General features: G+C 39.7%; 1 protein-coding gene across 9 annotated transcripts in view; it reads right to left on the bottom strand.

Moving 5' to 3' along the window:
- The window catches only part of AGO3 (argonaute RISC catalytic component 3), a 62352-nt gene that overhangs the window by 31669 nt on the left and 12921 nt on the right, over positions 1–17762 (bottom strand). For 6 of the 9 annotated variants that reach the window (XR_006175357.2, XR_010594589.1, XR_010594588.1 and 3 more), the window contains exons 2-5: positions 15305–15476; positions 4760–4880; positions 3005–3213; positions 1448–1584 (exon numbers count right to left, since the gene is read on the bottom strand). Coding sequence is in view for 5 of the 9 variants with exons in the window: in XM_008167115.4 (XP_008165337.1) it covers positions 1448–1584; positions 3005–3213; positions 4760–4880; positions 15305–15476 (639 nt within the window). In the remaining 4 variants the exon portion in view is untranslated. Of the gene's footprint in view, positions 1–1447; positions 1585–3004; positions 3214–4759; positions 4881–8048; positions 8132–15304; positions 15477–17762 lie in introns of those variants that run through there. The other 3 variants (XM_065576837.1, XM_042854010.2, XM_042854011.2) reach the window with 3 other exon arrangements.

Raw genomic sequence — 17762 nt, 5'->3', positions numbered from 1 at the left:
GAGTCCCAGAAGGCTTTAAATATCAGGAGACAGACCCTGAACTGTACTAACTAGTGGGGATCCGCAGTACAGAGGACTGGGCAATGCGTACAGACACATCCGTTGCTTAGTAGATGGGCTGCTGAATTTTATACTATTTAGAGCATTTTCAGGCCTGTGGCTTCATCCCTGTATAAAATAAGTTACAATAGTCAAACCTGGAATTCAGAATGTGTGGGGGACATTATCAAGGCAAGTCTTCAGCATGGAAGAAGACATTAAAATGTTTGTATGAGATGCTGATCAATGGCCACAAGAGGTTGGCAGAATATTTCAAGCAGATTAAGCAGCACAAGCCATTTTCAGCCAGATCCCTTCAAAAAGAAAGAGCATGTTCCATTAAAACGCCTTAAATTCATGTGCCTGAGATGAATGCTTACATCCGTGTAGTCTGTAGAATATTCTGTCTGACAAGTACAACAACTCTTCTCAGAAGCCTGCTGTTAGGTCTTTAGTCTGTGCTGCAGAACTGCCACTCTCAACTAGCTCAATATAAACAACTGTGATCGCTTCATCTAACTAGATGGAATACACCAAACCTGACAGCAACTATTGAATCATGTATTTGTACTGAAGTTCGTAAGGTAACACACTTTAAGCGTTTTGTCTAGGTACTGACAATTCTTTCCCACAAACTCATTGCCCGGGTACTGGTGATAGTCTCCCTTATGTAGAGGGAGCATGTCATATATCTTGAACACACTTTTTTGTTTCTCGATTAGGACAACTAGCTTTTGGCCAAGTGTGTACACTTCAATGGCAAATCCAGATATACAAATACTACGACTTCTAAATCACCTTTGCAAGAAAAGCCAAAAGACTAAATTAAGCCCATTGCAAAGGAACTAAGCCTGGTAGTAATTTTTTATATTTATAATTATAAACACATAACTATAAAGGAAGTCTTATAGACAAGTCACAATATTGAAAATATAGTCTTCAATCAATTAAATAATTTGTGCTCTATGTAATGATTTTACAATAAAAGGCTGCAGAATCTTCAAACTGAGCCATTTACTTTTAGAAATAGCTTTTCAGGTGACAGCCAAATTTGGTTATGTATCTTGTAGCAACTCTAAATTTAAATAAAGCAACTAAATAGACAAGAGATTAATTTTTGTATTTTTCTAGAGTATATGCAAGAATACTTGAAATTAGCTATTTACTTTAAGCTTAATTTCTTAATTTATAGCCGAGAGAAAAGTTAAATTTTGGAACTGATAGTTTCCCGCAATTAAATCCTTTTGTTCCGAAAGTTTTAAAAACTATTCCCACAAACAAAATGTACTATTCTATAGTGAAATTCAGATACGCACAAGTCAACTAGTTGAACAGCACAGACATTTTTATTCTTAAAAGGTAACCTTCTCCATTCCATACCTCTGTTATACACAAATACTTTACTTACCATCAATATTAAGCATCATTTTCCACATGGCAGGCCGAACAGACTGATGGAATCCAAACCATACTTCCCTGCCCCCTCCCAAAGGGTGATCATAGCCCTCTGGAGCTGAGAAAAAGGAGCGGCCCACAGGGGTATACCTATTTAAAAAAAAAAAAAAAAAAAAAAAAGAGTACCCATCTGTATATGCTACTGCCTTCCATAAGAGTATTTAAAAAGCCTTATGTAACAAAGATTATTATTCCACTTCATAAATTATTGTATGGATATTGATGTATATCAGTACCAAAAAGTCACATTTTGCAAAATATGGCAAGATATAGCTAGGATTTTGAATTATTATTATTATTCTGTATGTTGCTGTTTCTAAGATGGTATTTTTAATTTTAGCCAAAGCAATTACCATTTTTGAAAGTGACATCTATTTTTGATATTTAGAGCAAATTAAAAACTAAATGTTAAAGATCTGAAAGAATGATTTAATTTCAGTAAAGCACGATCTTGACTGCAGCACAAATGCTGACTAGCAGGGTGCTTCTACAGAATAGTGTCTGGTGTACATTGGCTCCAGTCTTTAAGATATCCTTTTGTACTAGCATGAAAGTGGGTATGTTTTACGAAACCCATGTGCTTTCAGTCCAGCTCACTGATTCACTTTCTATTGCCCAAAGCTTGGTGTAAGCAAAGAACTAGGAAAGTTATGTCTGCATTTAATAGTTGTGCAACGACCTCCCAGAATACAACTACTTGGGGTGGATGACATTAGCATAAAGGCCATTAGCTTTCATGTTTCTTTAGAATTTGGGACAGTTGAAGGATTTTAGTTCCATAAAGCACAAGATCATTTTGGCAAGTTACAGATACATTTCACCAATGTATTTCATTTCACCCTGTATAAGAGAAAACTGCCCTTGTGCCTCAAACCAGTACTCAAACTTTAAAAGATAAAAGTAACCTCCAATACATGAATAAAACAAAACGTATATCAAAATTACACTGGCCTCCTTTGAAATTTCAGAATTCTGAGATGAGAAAAACAGATACTGGTAAAAAAAACTAATCTCAACGGTTTATCCAAAACATGAAGTTGCAGCTTTGTGAAATGTCAATGAATTAAAAAGGCACATGCTTTCAGATAAGAAACATCACAAGTTATGTGGAGCCACTGCTAAGCTGGAGTACACAGAAGATGCAGTGCTACAGTATATTGTAACCCTTATTACTTTGTTTCAGATTTCTTAAACTTGACTTGAAGATCCAGAACAAGTCCTTAACAGTTTTTGGGGGGAAGAAACTATCTTGAATAATCCACTGTGGAAAGTCTTTGATATTACCTGTTCTGGGTCTGACCTCCCTGCACAAATATTCACACTCAGATAATATTAGCTTCAATTGACTCAGACCAGGAATCTCCCCAGGCCCATCAGTAAGATGTATTGTGAGTAGGGAATGGCTTAATCGATTTCCTCCTGCTATGTTTGTGCAGAAATATGAAAGGACTTCACCCCAAAGATTTAAAAAAGCTAACGGGAGAGAAGGAACGAAGATTAGAGAACCTACTTCATGGAGGGTAGGTGTCGTAGCACCACATCGACAGCATGAACAGGGTTAGTGCTGATTGGTTTGTCTAGTTCCAGAGGCTCAGGCAAGGTTCTTCCTGTCAAAACTTCATGCAGCAAGTGCCAGCTCACCCGAGAAACAAACTTTATTGACACCTTGAAGGGACGATCTTTTCCACCTTCTCCTGGTAATGTTACATCCAAATCTACCTGTTGAAGGGAATGGGGGAGCAGAACACAAGAGTTATTTAAAAGACAAATGAGATACAAATAGAGGTCTTGACTACAAATGGTGCTGTTTTCTCTTTCAGACTGTTAGCTTATGTTTGTCCTACCTACCCACAAACTGAAGTCAAAACTGGGGAGAAGGAACACTTTGGCTTTTATTTGGCAGGTATGGGAAAGTAGAAAGGGAGATCTGAGATAAGGAGGAAGAATCATATAAAGTGGGTGGAAGGAAGTTTAAAGTGATGACACTTTGCAGCAGCTCTTGGATTTAGCCTATAAAATAACTAACAGCAGAGATCAAGATCCTGTCAACACTTAATGTTTTGAGCTATGTAAGAGTGGCTCTCTCAGTCTGCCAGCATAGCTATCACACTCTGCAGCATTATTTCCCTGCACCACAGAAGGGAGGGGAAAGAGAAGAGAAATGATTTTATTTTAAACGTCTATGCTACTGCAGCTATGAACATACTGTAGACTACCCTTGTTCCTCTTTGCCCCTGCAGCCTAGATCACTATTTCTGAACATGGTTTGTGATCATGTCTGGTGAAACACACTGATTAAACACAGATTCAAAAATGATTACAAGCCAAGGTTTTGGATTGGGCTGAGAGAGGATAAACCCAGGAAACTGGATGCAACAAGCTGCATACGTCGCCTTAATTATGTGATCCATATGTTCATGTATTAGCAGTCTAGCCACAAAGTGCGAACTCATTATCTTAAGAAATTTTTAACTTGAAAGCCTATTTGTGACTGTTTAATAATATGGCTACTAATAAATTAAAATTTTTTATTAAAGCTAATGTTAAAAAAATTATATAATACATAGGTTGGGAAAAGAGTGTCTGTACATCTGGGTATATTGGCGGGGAAGAGGAGGAGGAGGAGGGGTGGAGTGGGGGCGGGAAGAGATGACACAGGGGTGGGTCTTGGAGGAAGGGGTGGAGCGGGGATGGGGCCTGGGGCTGAACAGGGGTCTTGAGTGTCCAAGAAATATTTTAAATCCAAATGGGGGTCCTTGGGTTGCTAAAGTTTGAGAACTACTATACTATATAGTATATGTTGTAAAACTGAGTATTTAATATGAGATCTCACTATAGAAAAATATTGAATACTATTAAATATTTACTGAGAAGATGGTAAAGACTATTATTTTCTGAATATTATGGGGTTTATGGATCATCAAGATGTATATTAGGGCGGTTCTTATTGCATTTCAGATACTCTAGGGCAGTGGTCTCCAAACTTTTTTGATCGCGCACCCCTATCAGTAAAAAAATTTTGAGCACACACCCCCTGCCGCGCCGGCTCTACCATTTTTGCTGAAGGGGTGTGTGGGGGGGAACCGCTCGGACTCCTGCCCGAATGGACGAACCAAAAAAAAAGAAGGGGGCTCCTCCTGCTGCGCACCCCACTTTGGAGACCACCGCACTAAGGTATTTTCAATATTTCTGAAGCTAACATTTTTAGAAAGATTCTTTTCTGACAAGCTGTGTGCAACAATGGAGAAGTACCAATATGTCTTACCCCAGTGGTTGCTACAGGGAGTGGATTGGCAGTATAAAGGCTTCTCTTCCCATCATAAACTGGTCTACGGTCCCCAAATATTGTCACTTTAAAATGCTGCACCATGGAGTCCACCACCTCCCTAAAAAAAGGCACAGTTGTAAGAGAACAGAAATATCTACAATTCAATAGTCATGAAAGATTGTATCACTGCAAACAACTGCCTTCATATCTTTCACACACTTTCTTCAAGCAGTTTTCAGTACGCTAATTTAGAGAAAATTAATTGATCTGCACCTGACTGATATTCCATAAAGTAGTTCAAGAAATTCAGACAAAATACTGAATAATGAAATGCTGAAGGATATGCAATACCACCAGCAATATAGTTGCTTACAAATCATTTATTTGTATTGCAATAGTACCCCAAAGCCTCGAACAGGACTGATGCCCCACTGTGCTACAAACACATCGGAAGCAGCTTACCTTCAAGCACACCAGCTGGAACTATGGAAAATGTACACGCTTAACCTTACAACTGGTGGTTATGGTCACTCCTGGAAACCATACAATTTTGACTGTTTTAATTCATCCAAAAATTTGTTAATCTATACATCAATCTGCAAAAAGGAGTTGGTTACGGTCTTCTCCAGGCTGCTTCAGTATTAAAAATACCCAAGAATGTTGGCCTTTTAAAAATTCTTAAATGTTTTTAAATCCCTACATTTTAATCCCACCCAAAGCCAAGATTACAAATAACAAAAAATGAGTAGGATTATGGTTTATTCTGACTTTAATAGCAGTTAAGATTAATAAATAAAAAAAATACAATAACCTAATACATCCACTGAATACTATAAGAAAGCCGCCACCATGGAATTTCCACATTCTTTTAATCCCTCACACAAATTGTAATAGATTCAGGTAGGTACATAAGGAGTCCAGGGACTTCCCTCTTTTGCAATCCATCTGACTAGAGCTGGCATCAAATGTTACAAAAAAACCAAAAACGTCAAAAAACTAAAACCAACTTATCTTCTCAATGGCCTTGCAGCTCCTTCTTACTCTGCTAAGAATCAGGATTTTTGTTAGCTATAGCATACTAAGTGTTCCCATTCTTAAATTACAATAGACAGTGGGAGAAAATACTTAATTTGCATTTTTTTGTTCCCAAACAGAAAAGTTTACTTATATGACCCTTTCTGAATGCATAATGTTAACCCAAAGTATTTCCATAAAATGACTGCAACACTTTGTTTCCCTTTTTAAGCAAAATTAGTAACAGCAGTTAAATTTCCCAAAACAATACTTTTTCTAAGGCCAAGAAATAAAAGTAAAATGTTATCCACTCTGCAATTCCCTCCATTTTGAGGGTTTTGTAACAGACTCAAATCTTAAACAAACAAAAACCACTAGAAATGTGCACGCCCTTGCACTGTAACAAGACCTTTTTAGTGTCCCATTACTAATGATTCTTCTTGCACACCACAATCAAGTCCCTCTTGTCTGAAAACCCCTCCCTACACTTTGGTGCACTGCCACTTCGCTCCACTATGTCCAACATACATCACAGACTATAAACTACGCAATGCCAATGTTTCAATAAATTCCAATTTGCAAACTGTGACAAGAGCTGAACGAGAAAGATAAAGGAGGTGGGGAGAAGCGGGAAAAGAGGGAGACAGCTTCTATACCCTTTTACCAACAGAGCTATGTCTCATCTAACAGTTTCTAACTGCAGCTTTGCTCCATTGAACTTATCTGTACTGTCGTCTTCAAAGACCAGCACTGGTTAACTCAATAGGGAAGACTTAAGGAAGAATACAGCAAAGAGAAGTGAGAAGGGAAACAGAAGAGGAATACTACACTACAGTTTATATACTCTCATTCAAAATACTAGAGACAGCCGGCAAGATACCACCAAGTCTATTCCCAAAGACGGTTCTTCAAAGGAAAAGGCATTTTGGTATTGTATTAACTCTCATGTAGTGCAAGTCATAGCTGCCTGTCTCCCTTACGCCCGCCCACTTCCTGGACCCCAATAGGTACCCAGTCATTTGTTCTGCAGACACAATACCCCTTTATCGGGCTCATTATTGCAATCTGTAGCACTTACTGTATATTAAAGATTTCAACAATTGTGTTTTTAATTAATACCTGCCACATTTGTATATTTATTTTTTACACATACACACAGCTGGTGACATTTTTAAACAGACAGCAAGTTTAGTGTCACCTATTATAAACAAATCTACTAAGCACATGCAGGATTTCGACAAAGATACCAGATTCCATGCTGCCATTTGCAGCAGGAATCACAATAACTGTTAGTATTTAATTTGATGATGCAATTTAAAATATAAAACTTCTTGAGACTTTCAAATAGGATTATAGTCTAATTTGACTACAAAAGGTATCTTCATAGTCAGAGTTGTTGCTTATATGTACTGGAGTCACATATGCTCACTTTAGTGACAAAATCAGTGCATTAGTCATACAGAAAGTAATAAAGAGCCAATACAGCTGAAGGAAAGTGAGATGGTTTTTCTACTGGCCCACACACTAGCAGAATTTTTAACTAGATTCCAAACGGAGAAACTTCATGCAGGTATACAGAGATGGACCCCCTAACTGCACCTTAATTACACTTTTAATGCATTAGTTAAGCCAAGTTATGGCTAATGGATGAACTTGATTTTCAGATAACAAGAAGGGTTTGAAGGACCAGCCAAAAACATCTACTTATTCGCAGATAGATGGAAATCATAGATAAAAAAGAAACCCATTCAATACCCACTTAAAAATAATATTTCAGAGTACAACAGCATTTCAAGGAAACGTTTAAATGATGTGACCAGATAAAAATATTTTAGGGACATGAGCTTTACAGTGCTCCTGTAAATTAAGAGCTTAATAAAAATTAAAGTGGTATTTTATTATTTAGGCCATAAGAAAACATGGGCTGGATTTAAGTGCATATCAAACCAATACAGGTTTGTGGAGCTGAACCCAATACACAGCATTACTATTTCTCTACTTGTGTTTGCAACTTTTACTACAGTGACTCTTATGCTTGGAAAAGTATGCCCTTCTTGTTAGCCAAGCAGCCTCCTTGCCTTCAAATCGCTCCTCAAAACATTTTACAAACACTCTAAAATTTACCACTGCTCAATCCATACATAGTGACTGAGACCTTCATAAAATGCTAGATGTACCCGGAAAATTGCCTGGAACAGGGGGAATGTATTTTAATATGTAAAGCAGCAAATACTTATATTCATATTTAAAAGTTTATAAAATGTTGACTAACCAGTTGTAGCTTAGTTTTAGTGATAATTCAGAAATCATGGGTGGCAAACATCTGAACTATTCCAACTTCACCAAGAATAGAGTCTATAAATATCAGATACCAAAAATATAAACACACAAAAAATTAGTCCATATTATCAACTATTCATGATCCTCCCCCAAACTCTGATTTACTATTATACACAAAAAATAGCATTAAAAGAGCGTTAAGGTTGCAAACTCAAACATTAGTAAATGCCAGAATTAAGATGGTCTTTGCAACCTTAATTCAGCCCCCTTGTGCACATGCATGACAGTCTTTAATAACATGATCCTATACTGTATTTTCCACAGGGTCCCTTGCCCAACTGGACCCACTCTCCCTCCTCCAATTCACAGTTTCTCCTCCCGCCTCCAAATTCCAGTCTCACCAGACACTGTCCCAATCTACTTCTCTCTCTCAACCTCATTCAGCTTTTGTTCCCTCTGCATTCTAATCTAATGGCTTTCTCCTCCATGCTGCCTTGGTGCCAGCAGTGGGAGAGTCAGCGGAAGCAGAAGGGAGAGTGTTATGGTTCTATACTCTCAATTCTGGTGCCTGGCCCAAAGCTGCTGGGAGTAACCATTACAGGTGAAGTTCTTCTGAGCCCCCATAGCCATGTGCTGGAGTAGCCATGTGGGGAAGGCAGGTGGAGTCTTGTCAACACTAGAAGCTGTGAGAGGCTGGAGTATGCTCAGTGAGGATAACCTTTGAAGATTTTAGCTGTCAAGCTCTAGGATGTCTCTACTGAGAACGTGCGAATGGCAATTTTCAAAGGTCAAATTTGAGTGGATTTTTACGAAGACAGCAAAAGGGACATTCCTGACACAAAAGCTATCCCCATGGCAAATTTAAAATCCCTGCTCCAAAGCTAGAGCATTTCAAAGAAAAGGCTGCAACATTTTTTTAGCATAGGCAATTGAATAAAACCTTTTGGCCAAAATTTTCCAAAAATTTACTCAAGGGAGGCACACAGTATGAAAGATTTCAGCCTGAATTTGCCAAAGTTTGGCAAAGTTACAAGCAACTGAAAACAAGGTCTTATTACCAGAAGTGTCTATCAGCTCTACTGATCGTCAAAGACATATGTTAAATAGCCAAACCAAATATTCTGACAAATTCTCTCTATCATAGCTTGAGCCTACTGTAAAAACTCATAGCACTTAACTATAGTACATAACCAATAAAAGATTAATTGAAGTTCTCACAAACCCTTACCTGCAGCATTGCAAACATACTTTAATAAATGAGACCACACTAAAAAAAGCAAACAGGAATATGAAAGGTGGTGGGCTCCTGGTTTTTGGAAGTGCTCTACTTTGATATTACTCCCCAATAGTTTATTTCAAGTCATGTGTGATACTCAGACTTTTGTAAAATTTCCCACCTTTTAAGGGAGATCATTAACTAGACACACCGTTAGCTGTTGCACTCTTTTTGATGTGGTTCTCTCAAGAGACTTCAGCACTTATACGGCGGCAACTGAAAGAAAAGCTTCCCAACAGTTAGTGTTTTGTTGGGTACTTTCCTCCAGATCAGATCAGTGCAATAAATAATAAGGCACTCTGTTAGTTTGCACTGCAGAAGCCCTCATTTACAGCTTTTAGCAAAGTGGCAGTTACTGGTGTCCAGACTTACCACTTCACAAAGCACTAACAGAATCCTATGAAGCCATCTGAAATCAACCTAAGAGAAAGTCAGCCTAGAGTACTTAATATTTCTCCTGCATCTTGAAGATTATCATTCTATCACACTTTTCATTTGATGAAGCTATATGCCAATAACCAGTAAATCACAAGAGTAAACTTACACATCAAACCAATTGCCAAGTGTTGGTGCTTCCATTATAAACCCGTTCGGTGATATATTATCTATCTTTAGTATTTATAGGGTGCCATAATTGCAGCACTTAACCATCAGCTGAAAAATACTGGAGATACAAGGTGGGTGAGATAATGTAGTCTACTGGACCAACTTCTGTTGGTGAAAGACGTTTTCGTGCCCCACAGAGTGCTCCTAAAAGCTATATGGAGCTCAAAAGCTTGTCTCTTTCACCAACAGAAGTTGGTCCAATAGACTATATTATCTTACCCACCTTGTCACACTCAGATCCTGGGACCAATATGGCTACAACAACACTGCAAAGCTGAAAAATATTCATCTGAAACATACTGACAATTAGGATTATCAGAACCTCAGATCAAAACCAGGAAGAGGGGTAGAATTGCTGAATCAACAAGTTATCTACAGTAGATACATGAAAAACAGCACTGAATCGCAAGGAAGTTATGAGGGGAGAGGATTTTTTTCTTTTCTTTTTTTTAAATTATGTAGGTCAGGGCTGCAGAAATTGGTCTTTTACTTCATTATTATGGAAACCACCCTTCTTGCCAACTGGCAAAATGCACTGCATGAGACACCAAGAAAAAAGTGTCTCACTCTCTTTCCATCAAAACTATTCAATTCAGAGGAAGCAGACAGGAAATATGAAGTTATTCATCTTCCTTACAAATTATTATAAAATGATTCATCTTTTCTATTGGCACATTTTGGACCAATCTAATTCCTTCTGAACTGTAGAGATGTATTTTGCACTAAAACTCATGATATTAAGGACAAGATACAAATTAAATATTGCTTACAACAAATTACATTAAAAGTACTTCCAGGCCACAAGAGTCAAGCACTCAATTGGGATGTGTTAGGCTGTACAGGCAACCTTGGTTCTGGCACTGAACTACTGCCTGCTTTCCTCTGCAGCCTTGACAAATTTAACTTTTAAAAAAAAAAAATCTGTTTCCTACTTTACAAAAACACAAGTGAAAAAATTCCATCATGTGGACCCATATTGACCAACATATGGGTCATCAGCAGGGTTGAAACTTTTAGATACACAGCAAAGATCTCTACCACTTAAGATAATGAAGATGGGTCTTATAAATGGAAAGTTAGACTCTCTTAACTATAGACATTGCTGCCAGCTTCACCTATAACACACACAACCTGCACAAAGCACACAAATGAGTTTTCGGAAGGATGCAGGGTAATATTAAAATGTACGCTTGACATGCAGATTACATGAAATAACTTACCACCACATTCCTTGTTTCAAATTTGACTCTGTAAAGTCTGAAATTAAGTCAGCAGTGACCAAGCAACAAGACTCATCTTTATCTATAGCCTACAACTGCAGAATGGGATAGAATTTTATATTTATAATTCAATATTTTAGGATAGTCTTCTTATATCAGATGAACAAACTCAGCTTTTGATGTACACCAAATTTATGTGACAAGAGTCAGTACAGTTTGACCTTTCTGAAACAAGTCAAAACCTAATTATATCCAGCTTATGGGTCTTTTAGTTTCTACATAAAGAAAAAGTGAGCTACGGCAGATTCAAGATCATGCTGAACATCAGTTACAGTTTGAGAGACAGAGGAAGGACCTGAGAGACACCAGGGAAGAATCATAGAATTGTAGGACTGGAAGACCATAATGCAAGAACATAAAAATGGGCATACTGGGTCAGACCAAAGTTCCATCTAGCCCAGTATCCTGTCTTCTGACAGTGGCTAATACTAGGTGCTTTAGAGGGAATGAACAGAACAGATAATCATCAAATGATCCATCCTGTCACACATTCCCAGCTTCTGACAAAGACAGGCTAGAGGCACCAACCCTGCCCATCTTGGCTAATAGCCATTGATGGACCTATCCTTCATGAATTTATCTAGTTCTTTTTTGAACCCTGTTGTAGTTTTCGACTTCACAACATCCTCTGGCAAGGAGTTCAACAGGTTGACTGTGTGTTGTGTGAAGAAATACTTCCTTTTATTTGTTTTAAACCTGCTGCCTATTAAAGGGACCTCAGTAGATCTTCTAGTCCTGTCCCCTGCACTCTAGGCACACAAAGTAGGACTAAGTATTATCTAGACCAGGGGCTCTCAAACTTCATTGCACTGTGACCCCCTTCTGACAACAAAAATTACTACATGACCCCAGGAGAGGGGACCAAAGCCTGAGCCTGCCTGATCCCACCACCCTGGGCGGTGTGTGGGGGAACCCAAGCCCCAGGCCTGCAGCGCAAGGCAGGGGGCCTGTAACTTGAGCCCCAACACCCATGGCTGAAGCTCTTCAGCTTTAGCTTCGGCCCCTGGCGGTGGGACTCATGCTTCCGCTTCAGTCCCAGGCCCCAGCAAGTCTAAGCCAGCCCTGACGACCCCATTAAAATGGAGTCACGACCCACTTTGGGATCCTGACCCACAGTTTGAGAACCACTGATGTAGACCATCCCTGACAGGTGTTTGTCTAATCTGCTCTTAAACTCCAACATACCTAAGCAATTTATTCCAGTACTTAACCACCCTGACAGTTAAGAAGTTTTTCCTAATGTCCAACCTAAACCTCCCTTGCTGTGTTTTAATCCCATTGCTTCTTGTCCTATCCTCAGAGGTTTACAAGAACAATTTTTCTCCCTCCTCCTTGTAACAACCTTTTATTTACTTGAAAACTGTTGTCATTCCCCCCCCCACACACACACTCCCCTCCTCCCCCAGTAGATCTTCTCTTCTCCAGAATAAACAAACCCAGGTTTTTTTTTTTTCCAATCTTCCCTCATAGGTCATGTTTTCTAGACCTTTAATCATTTTTTGTTGCTCTTCTCTGGACTTTCTCCAATTTGTCCACATCGTTCCCTGAAATGTGGTACCCAAAACTGGACACAATACTCTAGCTGAGGCCTAATCAGCACGGAGTACAGCAACAGAATTACTTCTTGTGTCTTGTTTACAACACTACTGCTAATACATCCCAGAATTATGTTTGCTTTTTTTGCAACACTGTTATACTGTTGAATCAAATTTAGCTTGTGATCCATTATGATCCCTTTCCTTCCTAGGCAGTCATTTCCCATTTTGTATGTGTGCAACTGACTGTTTCTTCCTAAGTGGAGCACTTTGCATTTGTCCTTACTGAATTTCATCTTATTTACTTCAGACCATTTCTCTAGTTCGTCCAGATGATTTTGAATTTTAAGCCTATCCTCCAAAGCATCTGCAACCCCTCCAAGCTTGGTATTGTTCACAAACTTTATAAGCATACGCTCTATGCCATTAGCTAAATCATTGATGAATATATTGAACAGAACAGGACCCAAAACTGATCCCTGAGGGACCCCACTTGATATGCCCTTCCAGCTTGACCATGAAGCACTGATAACTACTCTCCGGGAACGGTTTTCCAACCCATTCAGCACCCACCTCATAGTAGCTCCATCTAGGTCCGTGTTACTCAAATGCAGCCACCAGGTGATTCTTGTGCGACTGTAGCCTCCTGGCCAGTGATTGGGAAAGGGGGCAAAGCAGTGGCCCCTCTCCCAGGACCGCCACCAAGGGTTGGGCCATGCCCACCTCTACAGCCACAAACGCCAGATGAGCAGGCAGCCGGTGTGAGTTCCCACCTTCCCAGGGGCCCCAGCCCCACGCTCACCACCACCACCTCCCCATCACCCTGGTCCCCATTGCCTCCTCTGGCTCTGGGCGTGGGCCACACGGTGGTGGGCTCCATCCCAGTGGCAGGGGTTTGGGCTCTGGCCACGGGATCCAGCCCCAGACCCCAGCCGTGCGGTGGTAGGTGCTAGCTGCACAGTCTGTGCCCTGGCCACACACTCTAACCACTGGACTTTGGGCTCCAGCCACGTGGTGGTGGGTGCTGGTCACAGGCTCAAACTCCCATCCCCCCAGGGATCCCCTGCATCCCCCAGGTCCCCATCCATCCCCCCAGACACCCGCTGCCTCCCCCGGTCCCCCACCCTCTCTGGACCCCGGCTGCCTTCCTACCCTCCCTCCCCATCCTGTCCCCCGCCTTGCCAGGGCTGAGTTAGTCTGGTTATGTGAAAAGTAACATTTGTATGTTTGTTAATATCACTTTTCACTGCCTCCCAGCTAGCTAGTCTGTTCCTATGAAAACTGATATTAACAAACAGAAATATCACTTGTCACAGAAGCAGACTAGATAGCAAGTGTAAAAAAAAAAAAAAAAAAAAAAAAAAAAAAATCAAAAAAGGGAGAGAAACAAGAACAACAAAAAGACAAGAACATGCAAAGCACCTTGTTTGTTTCTATTTTGTTTAGGTCCAGTAAAGAATAGAGACAACCCTACATTATTTTTATTATTGAGTCTGCAATATCCTACATAAATACATTACAATGATTTGGACATGTATATGTACATATTTTTTTGTTTTTCCTAAAGGTAATTAAGTATTTTAGGAAAAATTGTTAGAGCAGCCACCAGCAAAAGTCGGTGGCTGCTCTCTGAGGCCACCAAAAAAATTTGTTGTGGGAACCGCTGATCTAGATTGTTATTTCCCTAGTTTGTTTATGACAAAGTCATGCGATCAAAAGCCTTACTAAAGTCAAGATATACCGCATCTACTGCTTCTCCCTCCCCCGCCCCATCCACAAGGCTTGTTACCCTGTCAAAGAAAGCTATTAGGTTGGTTTGGCAAGATTTGTTCTTGACAAATCCATGCTGACTGTTACTTATCTTCTAAATGTCTGCAAATTGATTACTTAATTATTTGTTCCATTATCTTTCTGGGTATTGAAATTAAGCTGATTGGTCTGTAGTTCTGACTGAATTCTACATAACTCAGCAACATTAAATTGGGTGAACAAGAACAGCAATTTAGATATGAAAAAAAAGCTTGGATTTGCACCATTGCTCATTCCATTGAAAGAGATGGCATCATAGCATTATATTTTACTGTGAATCTCTAATGCTGCATTTAAAATAAATTAGGCTTAAGATATGCATGTAGGATTGAATCTTTCATCCTTTACTCCTGGTTAATTGCATGCCGAGAAATAAGTGTGAGAAATCTGGCCTATTTCATTTAAAACTCAATGATTACTGGGAAAAAAATTATTATTTGCCTTTGATATTATTAGCCAGCACAATATATTCCAACTACTTTATTTACTTTGATTCTGCAAGATACCATCCCATCCCAATACCACTGGGATACATACTATAAATAACTCAGACACATTTGGGAACAAATTCCTATTCGCTAAACTTCAGGGAGCATACAGTGGAAGTAGAAGTCACTGACATCTCTTAAAATAAGCTATTGCAAAATAACTTTATAGCTTTTAATTACTTCACTAGGATCTTATGTTGCTTAAAGATTTCAATATAGTTTAGATTAAATTACAACTTCTGTGACCGACTTACCTGTTCACCCTGCGAGGACACTTATCTGGTTTAATATCCACCTCATAGAGGTAGACATCAATCTTTGGGATTTCAACTTGGAAGCAGTTGGCCAGCAATTTAATAGGTTTGCCCATGGTGCCATAGCCGGGACGTCTGGGCACCATAAGAAGGGGCTGTGCCCCGACGGGTCCTGTAAAGGAAACAATACAGTTTACAAGCTGAACACAATGGTTAAGCTATGTGGTGAAGTTACTACTTGGTGCTATTATAGCACAGTTAAAATGCATATGCTCTTTACATTTGTATATATACACTGGGCAGAACAACAAAGGAGGTGATGCAATAATATCTGAAGAGCAAACAGCCTTCTCAGGACCGTAAACATATCATAGAATATCAGGGTTGGAAGGGACCTCAGGAGGTCATCTAGTCCAACCCCCTGCTCAAAGCAGGACCAACCCCCAACTAAATCTATATCATCTCATACTTAGTGGGGAAGAGGTAAAGCAATTGTAAGAAAATAAAAAGAAAAGAAATATAATGCAAGAAGAGGCCAACGTTTAACAAGAGACAGCACCACAAGACCCAGACCAGTGAAAAATGAGCCATGTGACTGTCCCATCAGCTTCCTGGACGAAGACAAAGGGTTTCAAGCAGCAGAATAGATCTACCCTCAAGTAACATGCAACATGGGATGGCACTCAAAAGCTCTTATTCTATTTAAGTCATCAGCTCTCAAACTAGTGATAGCAAGCAGACCTACCTCTCCTCTAAACTTCCCACGAAGAAAATGAAATGGGGCACTTTAACTTCTATGATTGCTGTGACCAAAAGTGGGAATTTCTTAAACCACCAAAAGTGTGCATTTTCTTTTGACCGTTCATTGTTGTGGAAAGTCCATTTTAGCCACTATTAATATGGAAAGTTTTAAAAGCTTGTTTACAGACCATCCTAATGGTAATGGACAGAGGTGCAACAGAAATCACAGGATGGTCTATGCAGGCCAAGGCTCATGTAATTTCTTTGTTTACACAGTAAAATATGCAGGCACCAATGATATGATGGGCATGATCCTGGCAGAGATTATCCATTTTCAGCCAGCAGAGCTGAATGAGTAACAGTAAAAGCACCAGCTGCAAGATAGTTGCATTTGTCAAAACTCAGTGACCCAGAAGAGAGGTGGAGCTGAAGAGTTTCAAGCAATGTCCGTGTGCTTCATTACTAAACAAACAAATTAAATTACTTAAGCAGCTGTAGGTATTATTTTATAAAACCAACAAAATCTGAAATAGGAGAAGAAAGGTGCTTTCTAAATCTGTACAAATGTATGCCTCTGGCTAATTTATTTAGCATTCTAAGTTAATACTTCTTCAGGTTCTCGAAGTATATTATCTGTGTCCATCGTTCAGACTAAGATCCTCAGCACAGGAACTGGGCTACATATGCCTGGCCCAGAACCAAGCACACAGCTAATATTAAGAACGGACAGTCTCCAAAAATTACAACTGGAAATCTTTGCTTGCAGATTATTCTTTCCTGTCAAGAAAGAGACTATAAACCCAATCTTATTTTGAGTTGCTTTGGAGTTTTTAAAATTACTCATCATACAAATGTCATGATTTGCAGCGTTCAATTAAGTCAGTTAAAAACTCTCCCCTCGACTCCTACTCAGTGACGCAGATTGTACAGATCCTGCCCACTTGCTTTTCTTACAAGAGTTAAAATGTCAAGTGCTGGGGGAAACTGTCTTATTTGCCATTTGATTAATCTCATAATCTTCCAGAAATGGTCATTTCCCTTTACTTTGAGGGGAATTGTGTGTTGGGGAACAGAGGAGAACAAGAGTTACAAAGCAAAGTTTGTACTGTAAAGGTACCTAGTTCTACACAGAAAGATAGATCTAAAACCAAAGCCAACAAAATCAGAAATCTCAAGACAAGACTGAAAGTAAAAGCAAGAAACATCAAGCACCACATTAAATGTTCCCACAAACGATGCTTTGGCAACTACTGCTCCCAAAGCAGAGATCGGGTGGTTTACAGTGTTTGACACCAATCCAATAAGTAGGCCCTACCAAATTCACAGCCGTGAAAAATGCATCACAGACTGTGAAATCTGGTTGTGTGTGCTTTTACCCTACACTATACAGATTTCACAGGGGAGACCAGGTTTCTTAAATTGGGGGCCCTGACATAAAGAGAGTTGCGGGGGGGGGTCAGAAGGTTATTTTAGGGGGGGTTAAGCATTGCCACCCTTACTTCTGCACTGCCTTAAGAGCGGGGCAGCGGGAGAGCAGCGGCTGTTGGCCAGGCATCCAGCTCTGAAGGCAGCAGAGCAGAAATAAGGGTAGTAATATCATACCATGTCGTACTTACTTCTGCACGGCTGCTGGCAGCAGCTCTGCCTTCAGAGCTGAGCTCCTGGCCAGCAGCCACCACTTTCCAGGTGCCCAGCTCTGAAGGCACCACCACCACCA

Source organism: Chrysemys picta, chromosome 23 (genome assembly GCF_011386835.1).
Source record: "Chrysemys picta bellii isolate R12L10 chromosome 23, ASM1138683v2, whole genome shotgun sequence".
NCBI lineage: Eukaryota > Metazoa > Chordata > Testudines > Emydidae > Chrysemys > Chrysemys picta.
This window is presented reverse-complemented; position numbering and strand designations above follow the sequence as displayed.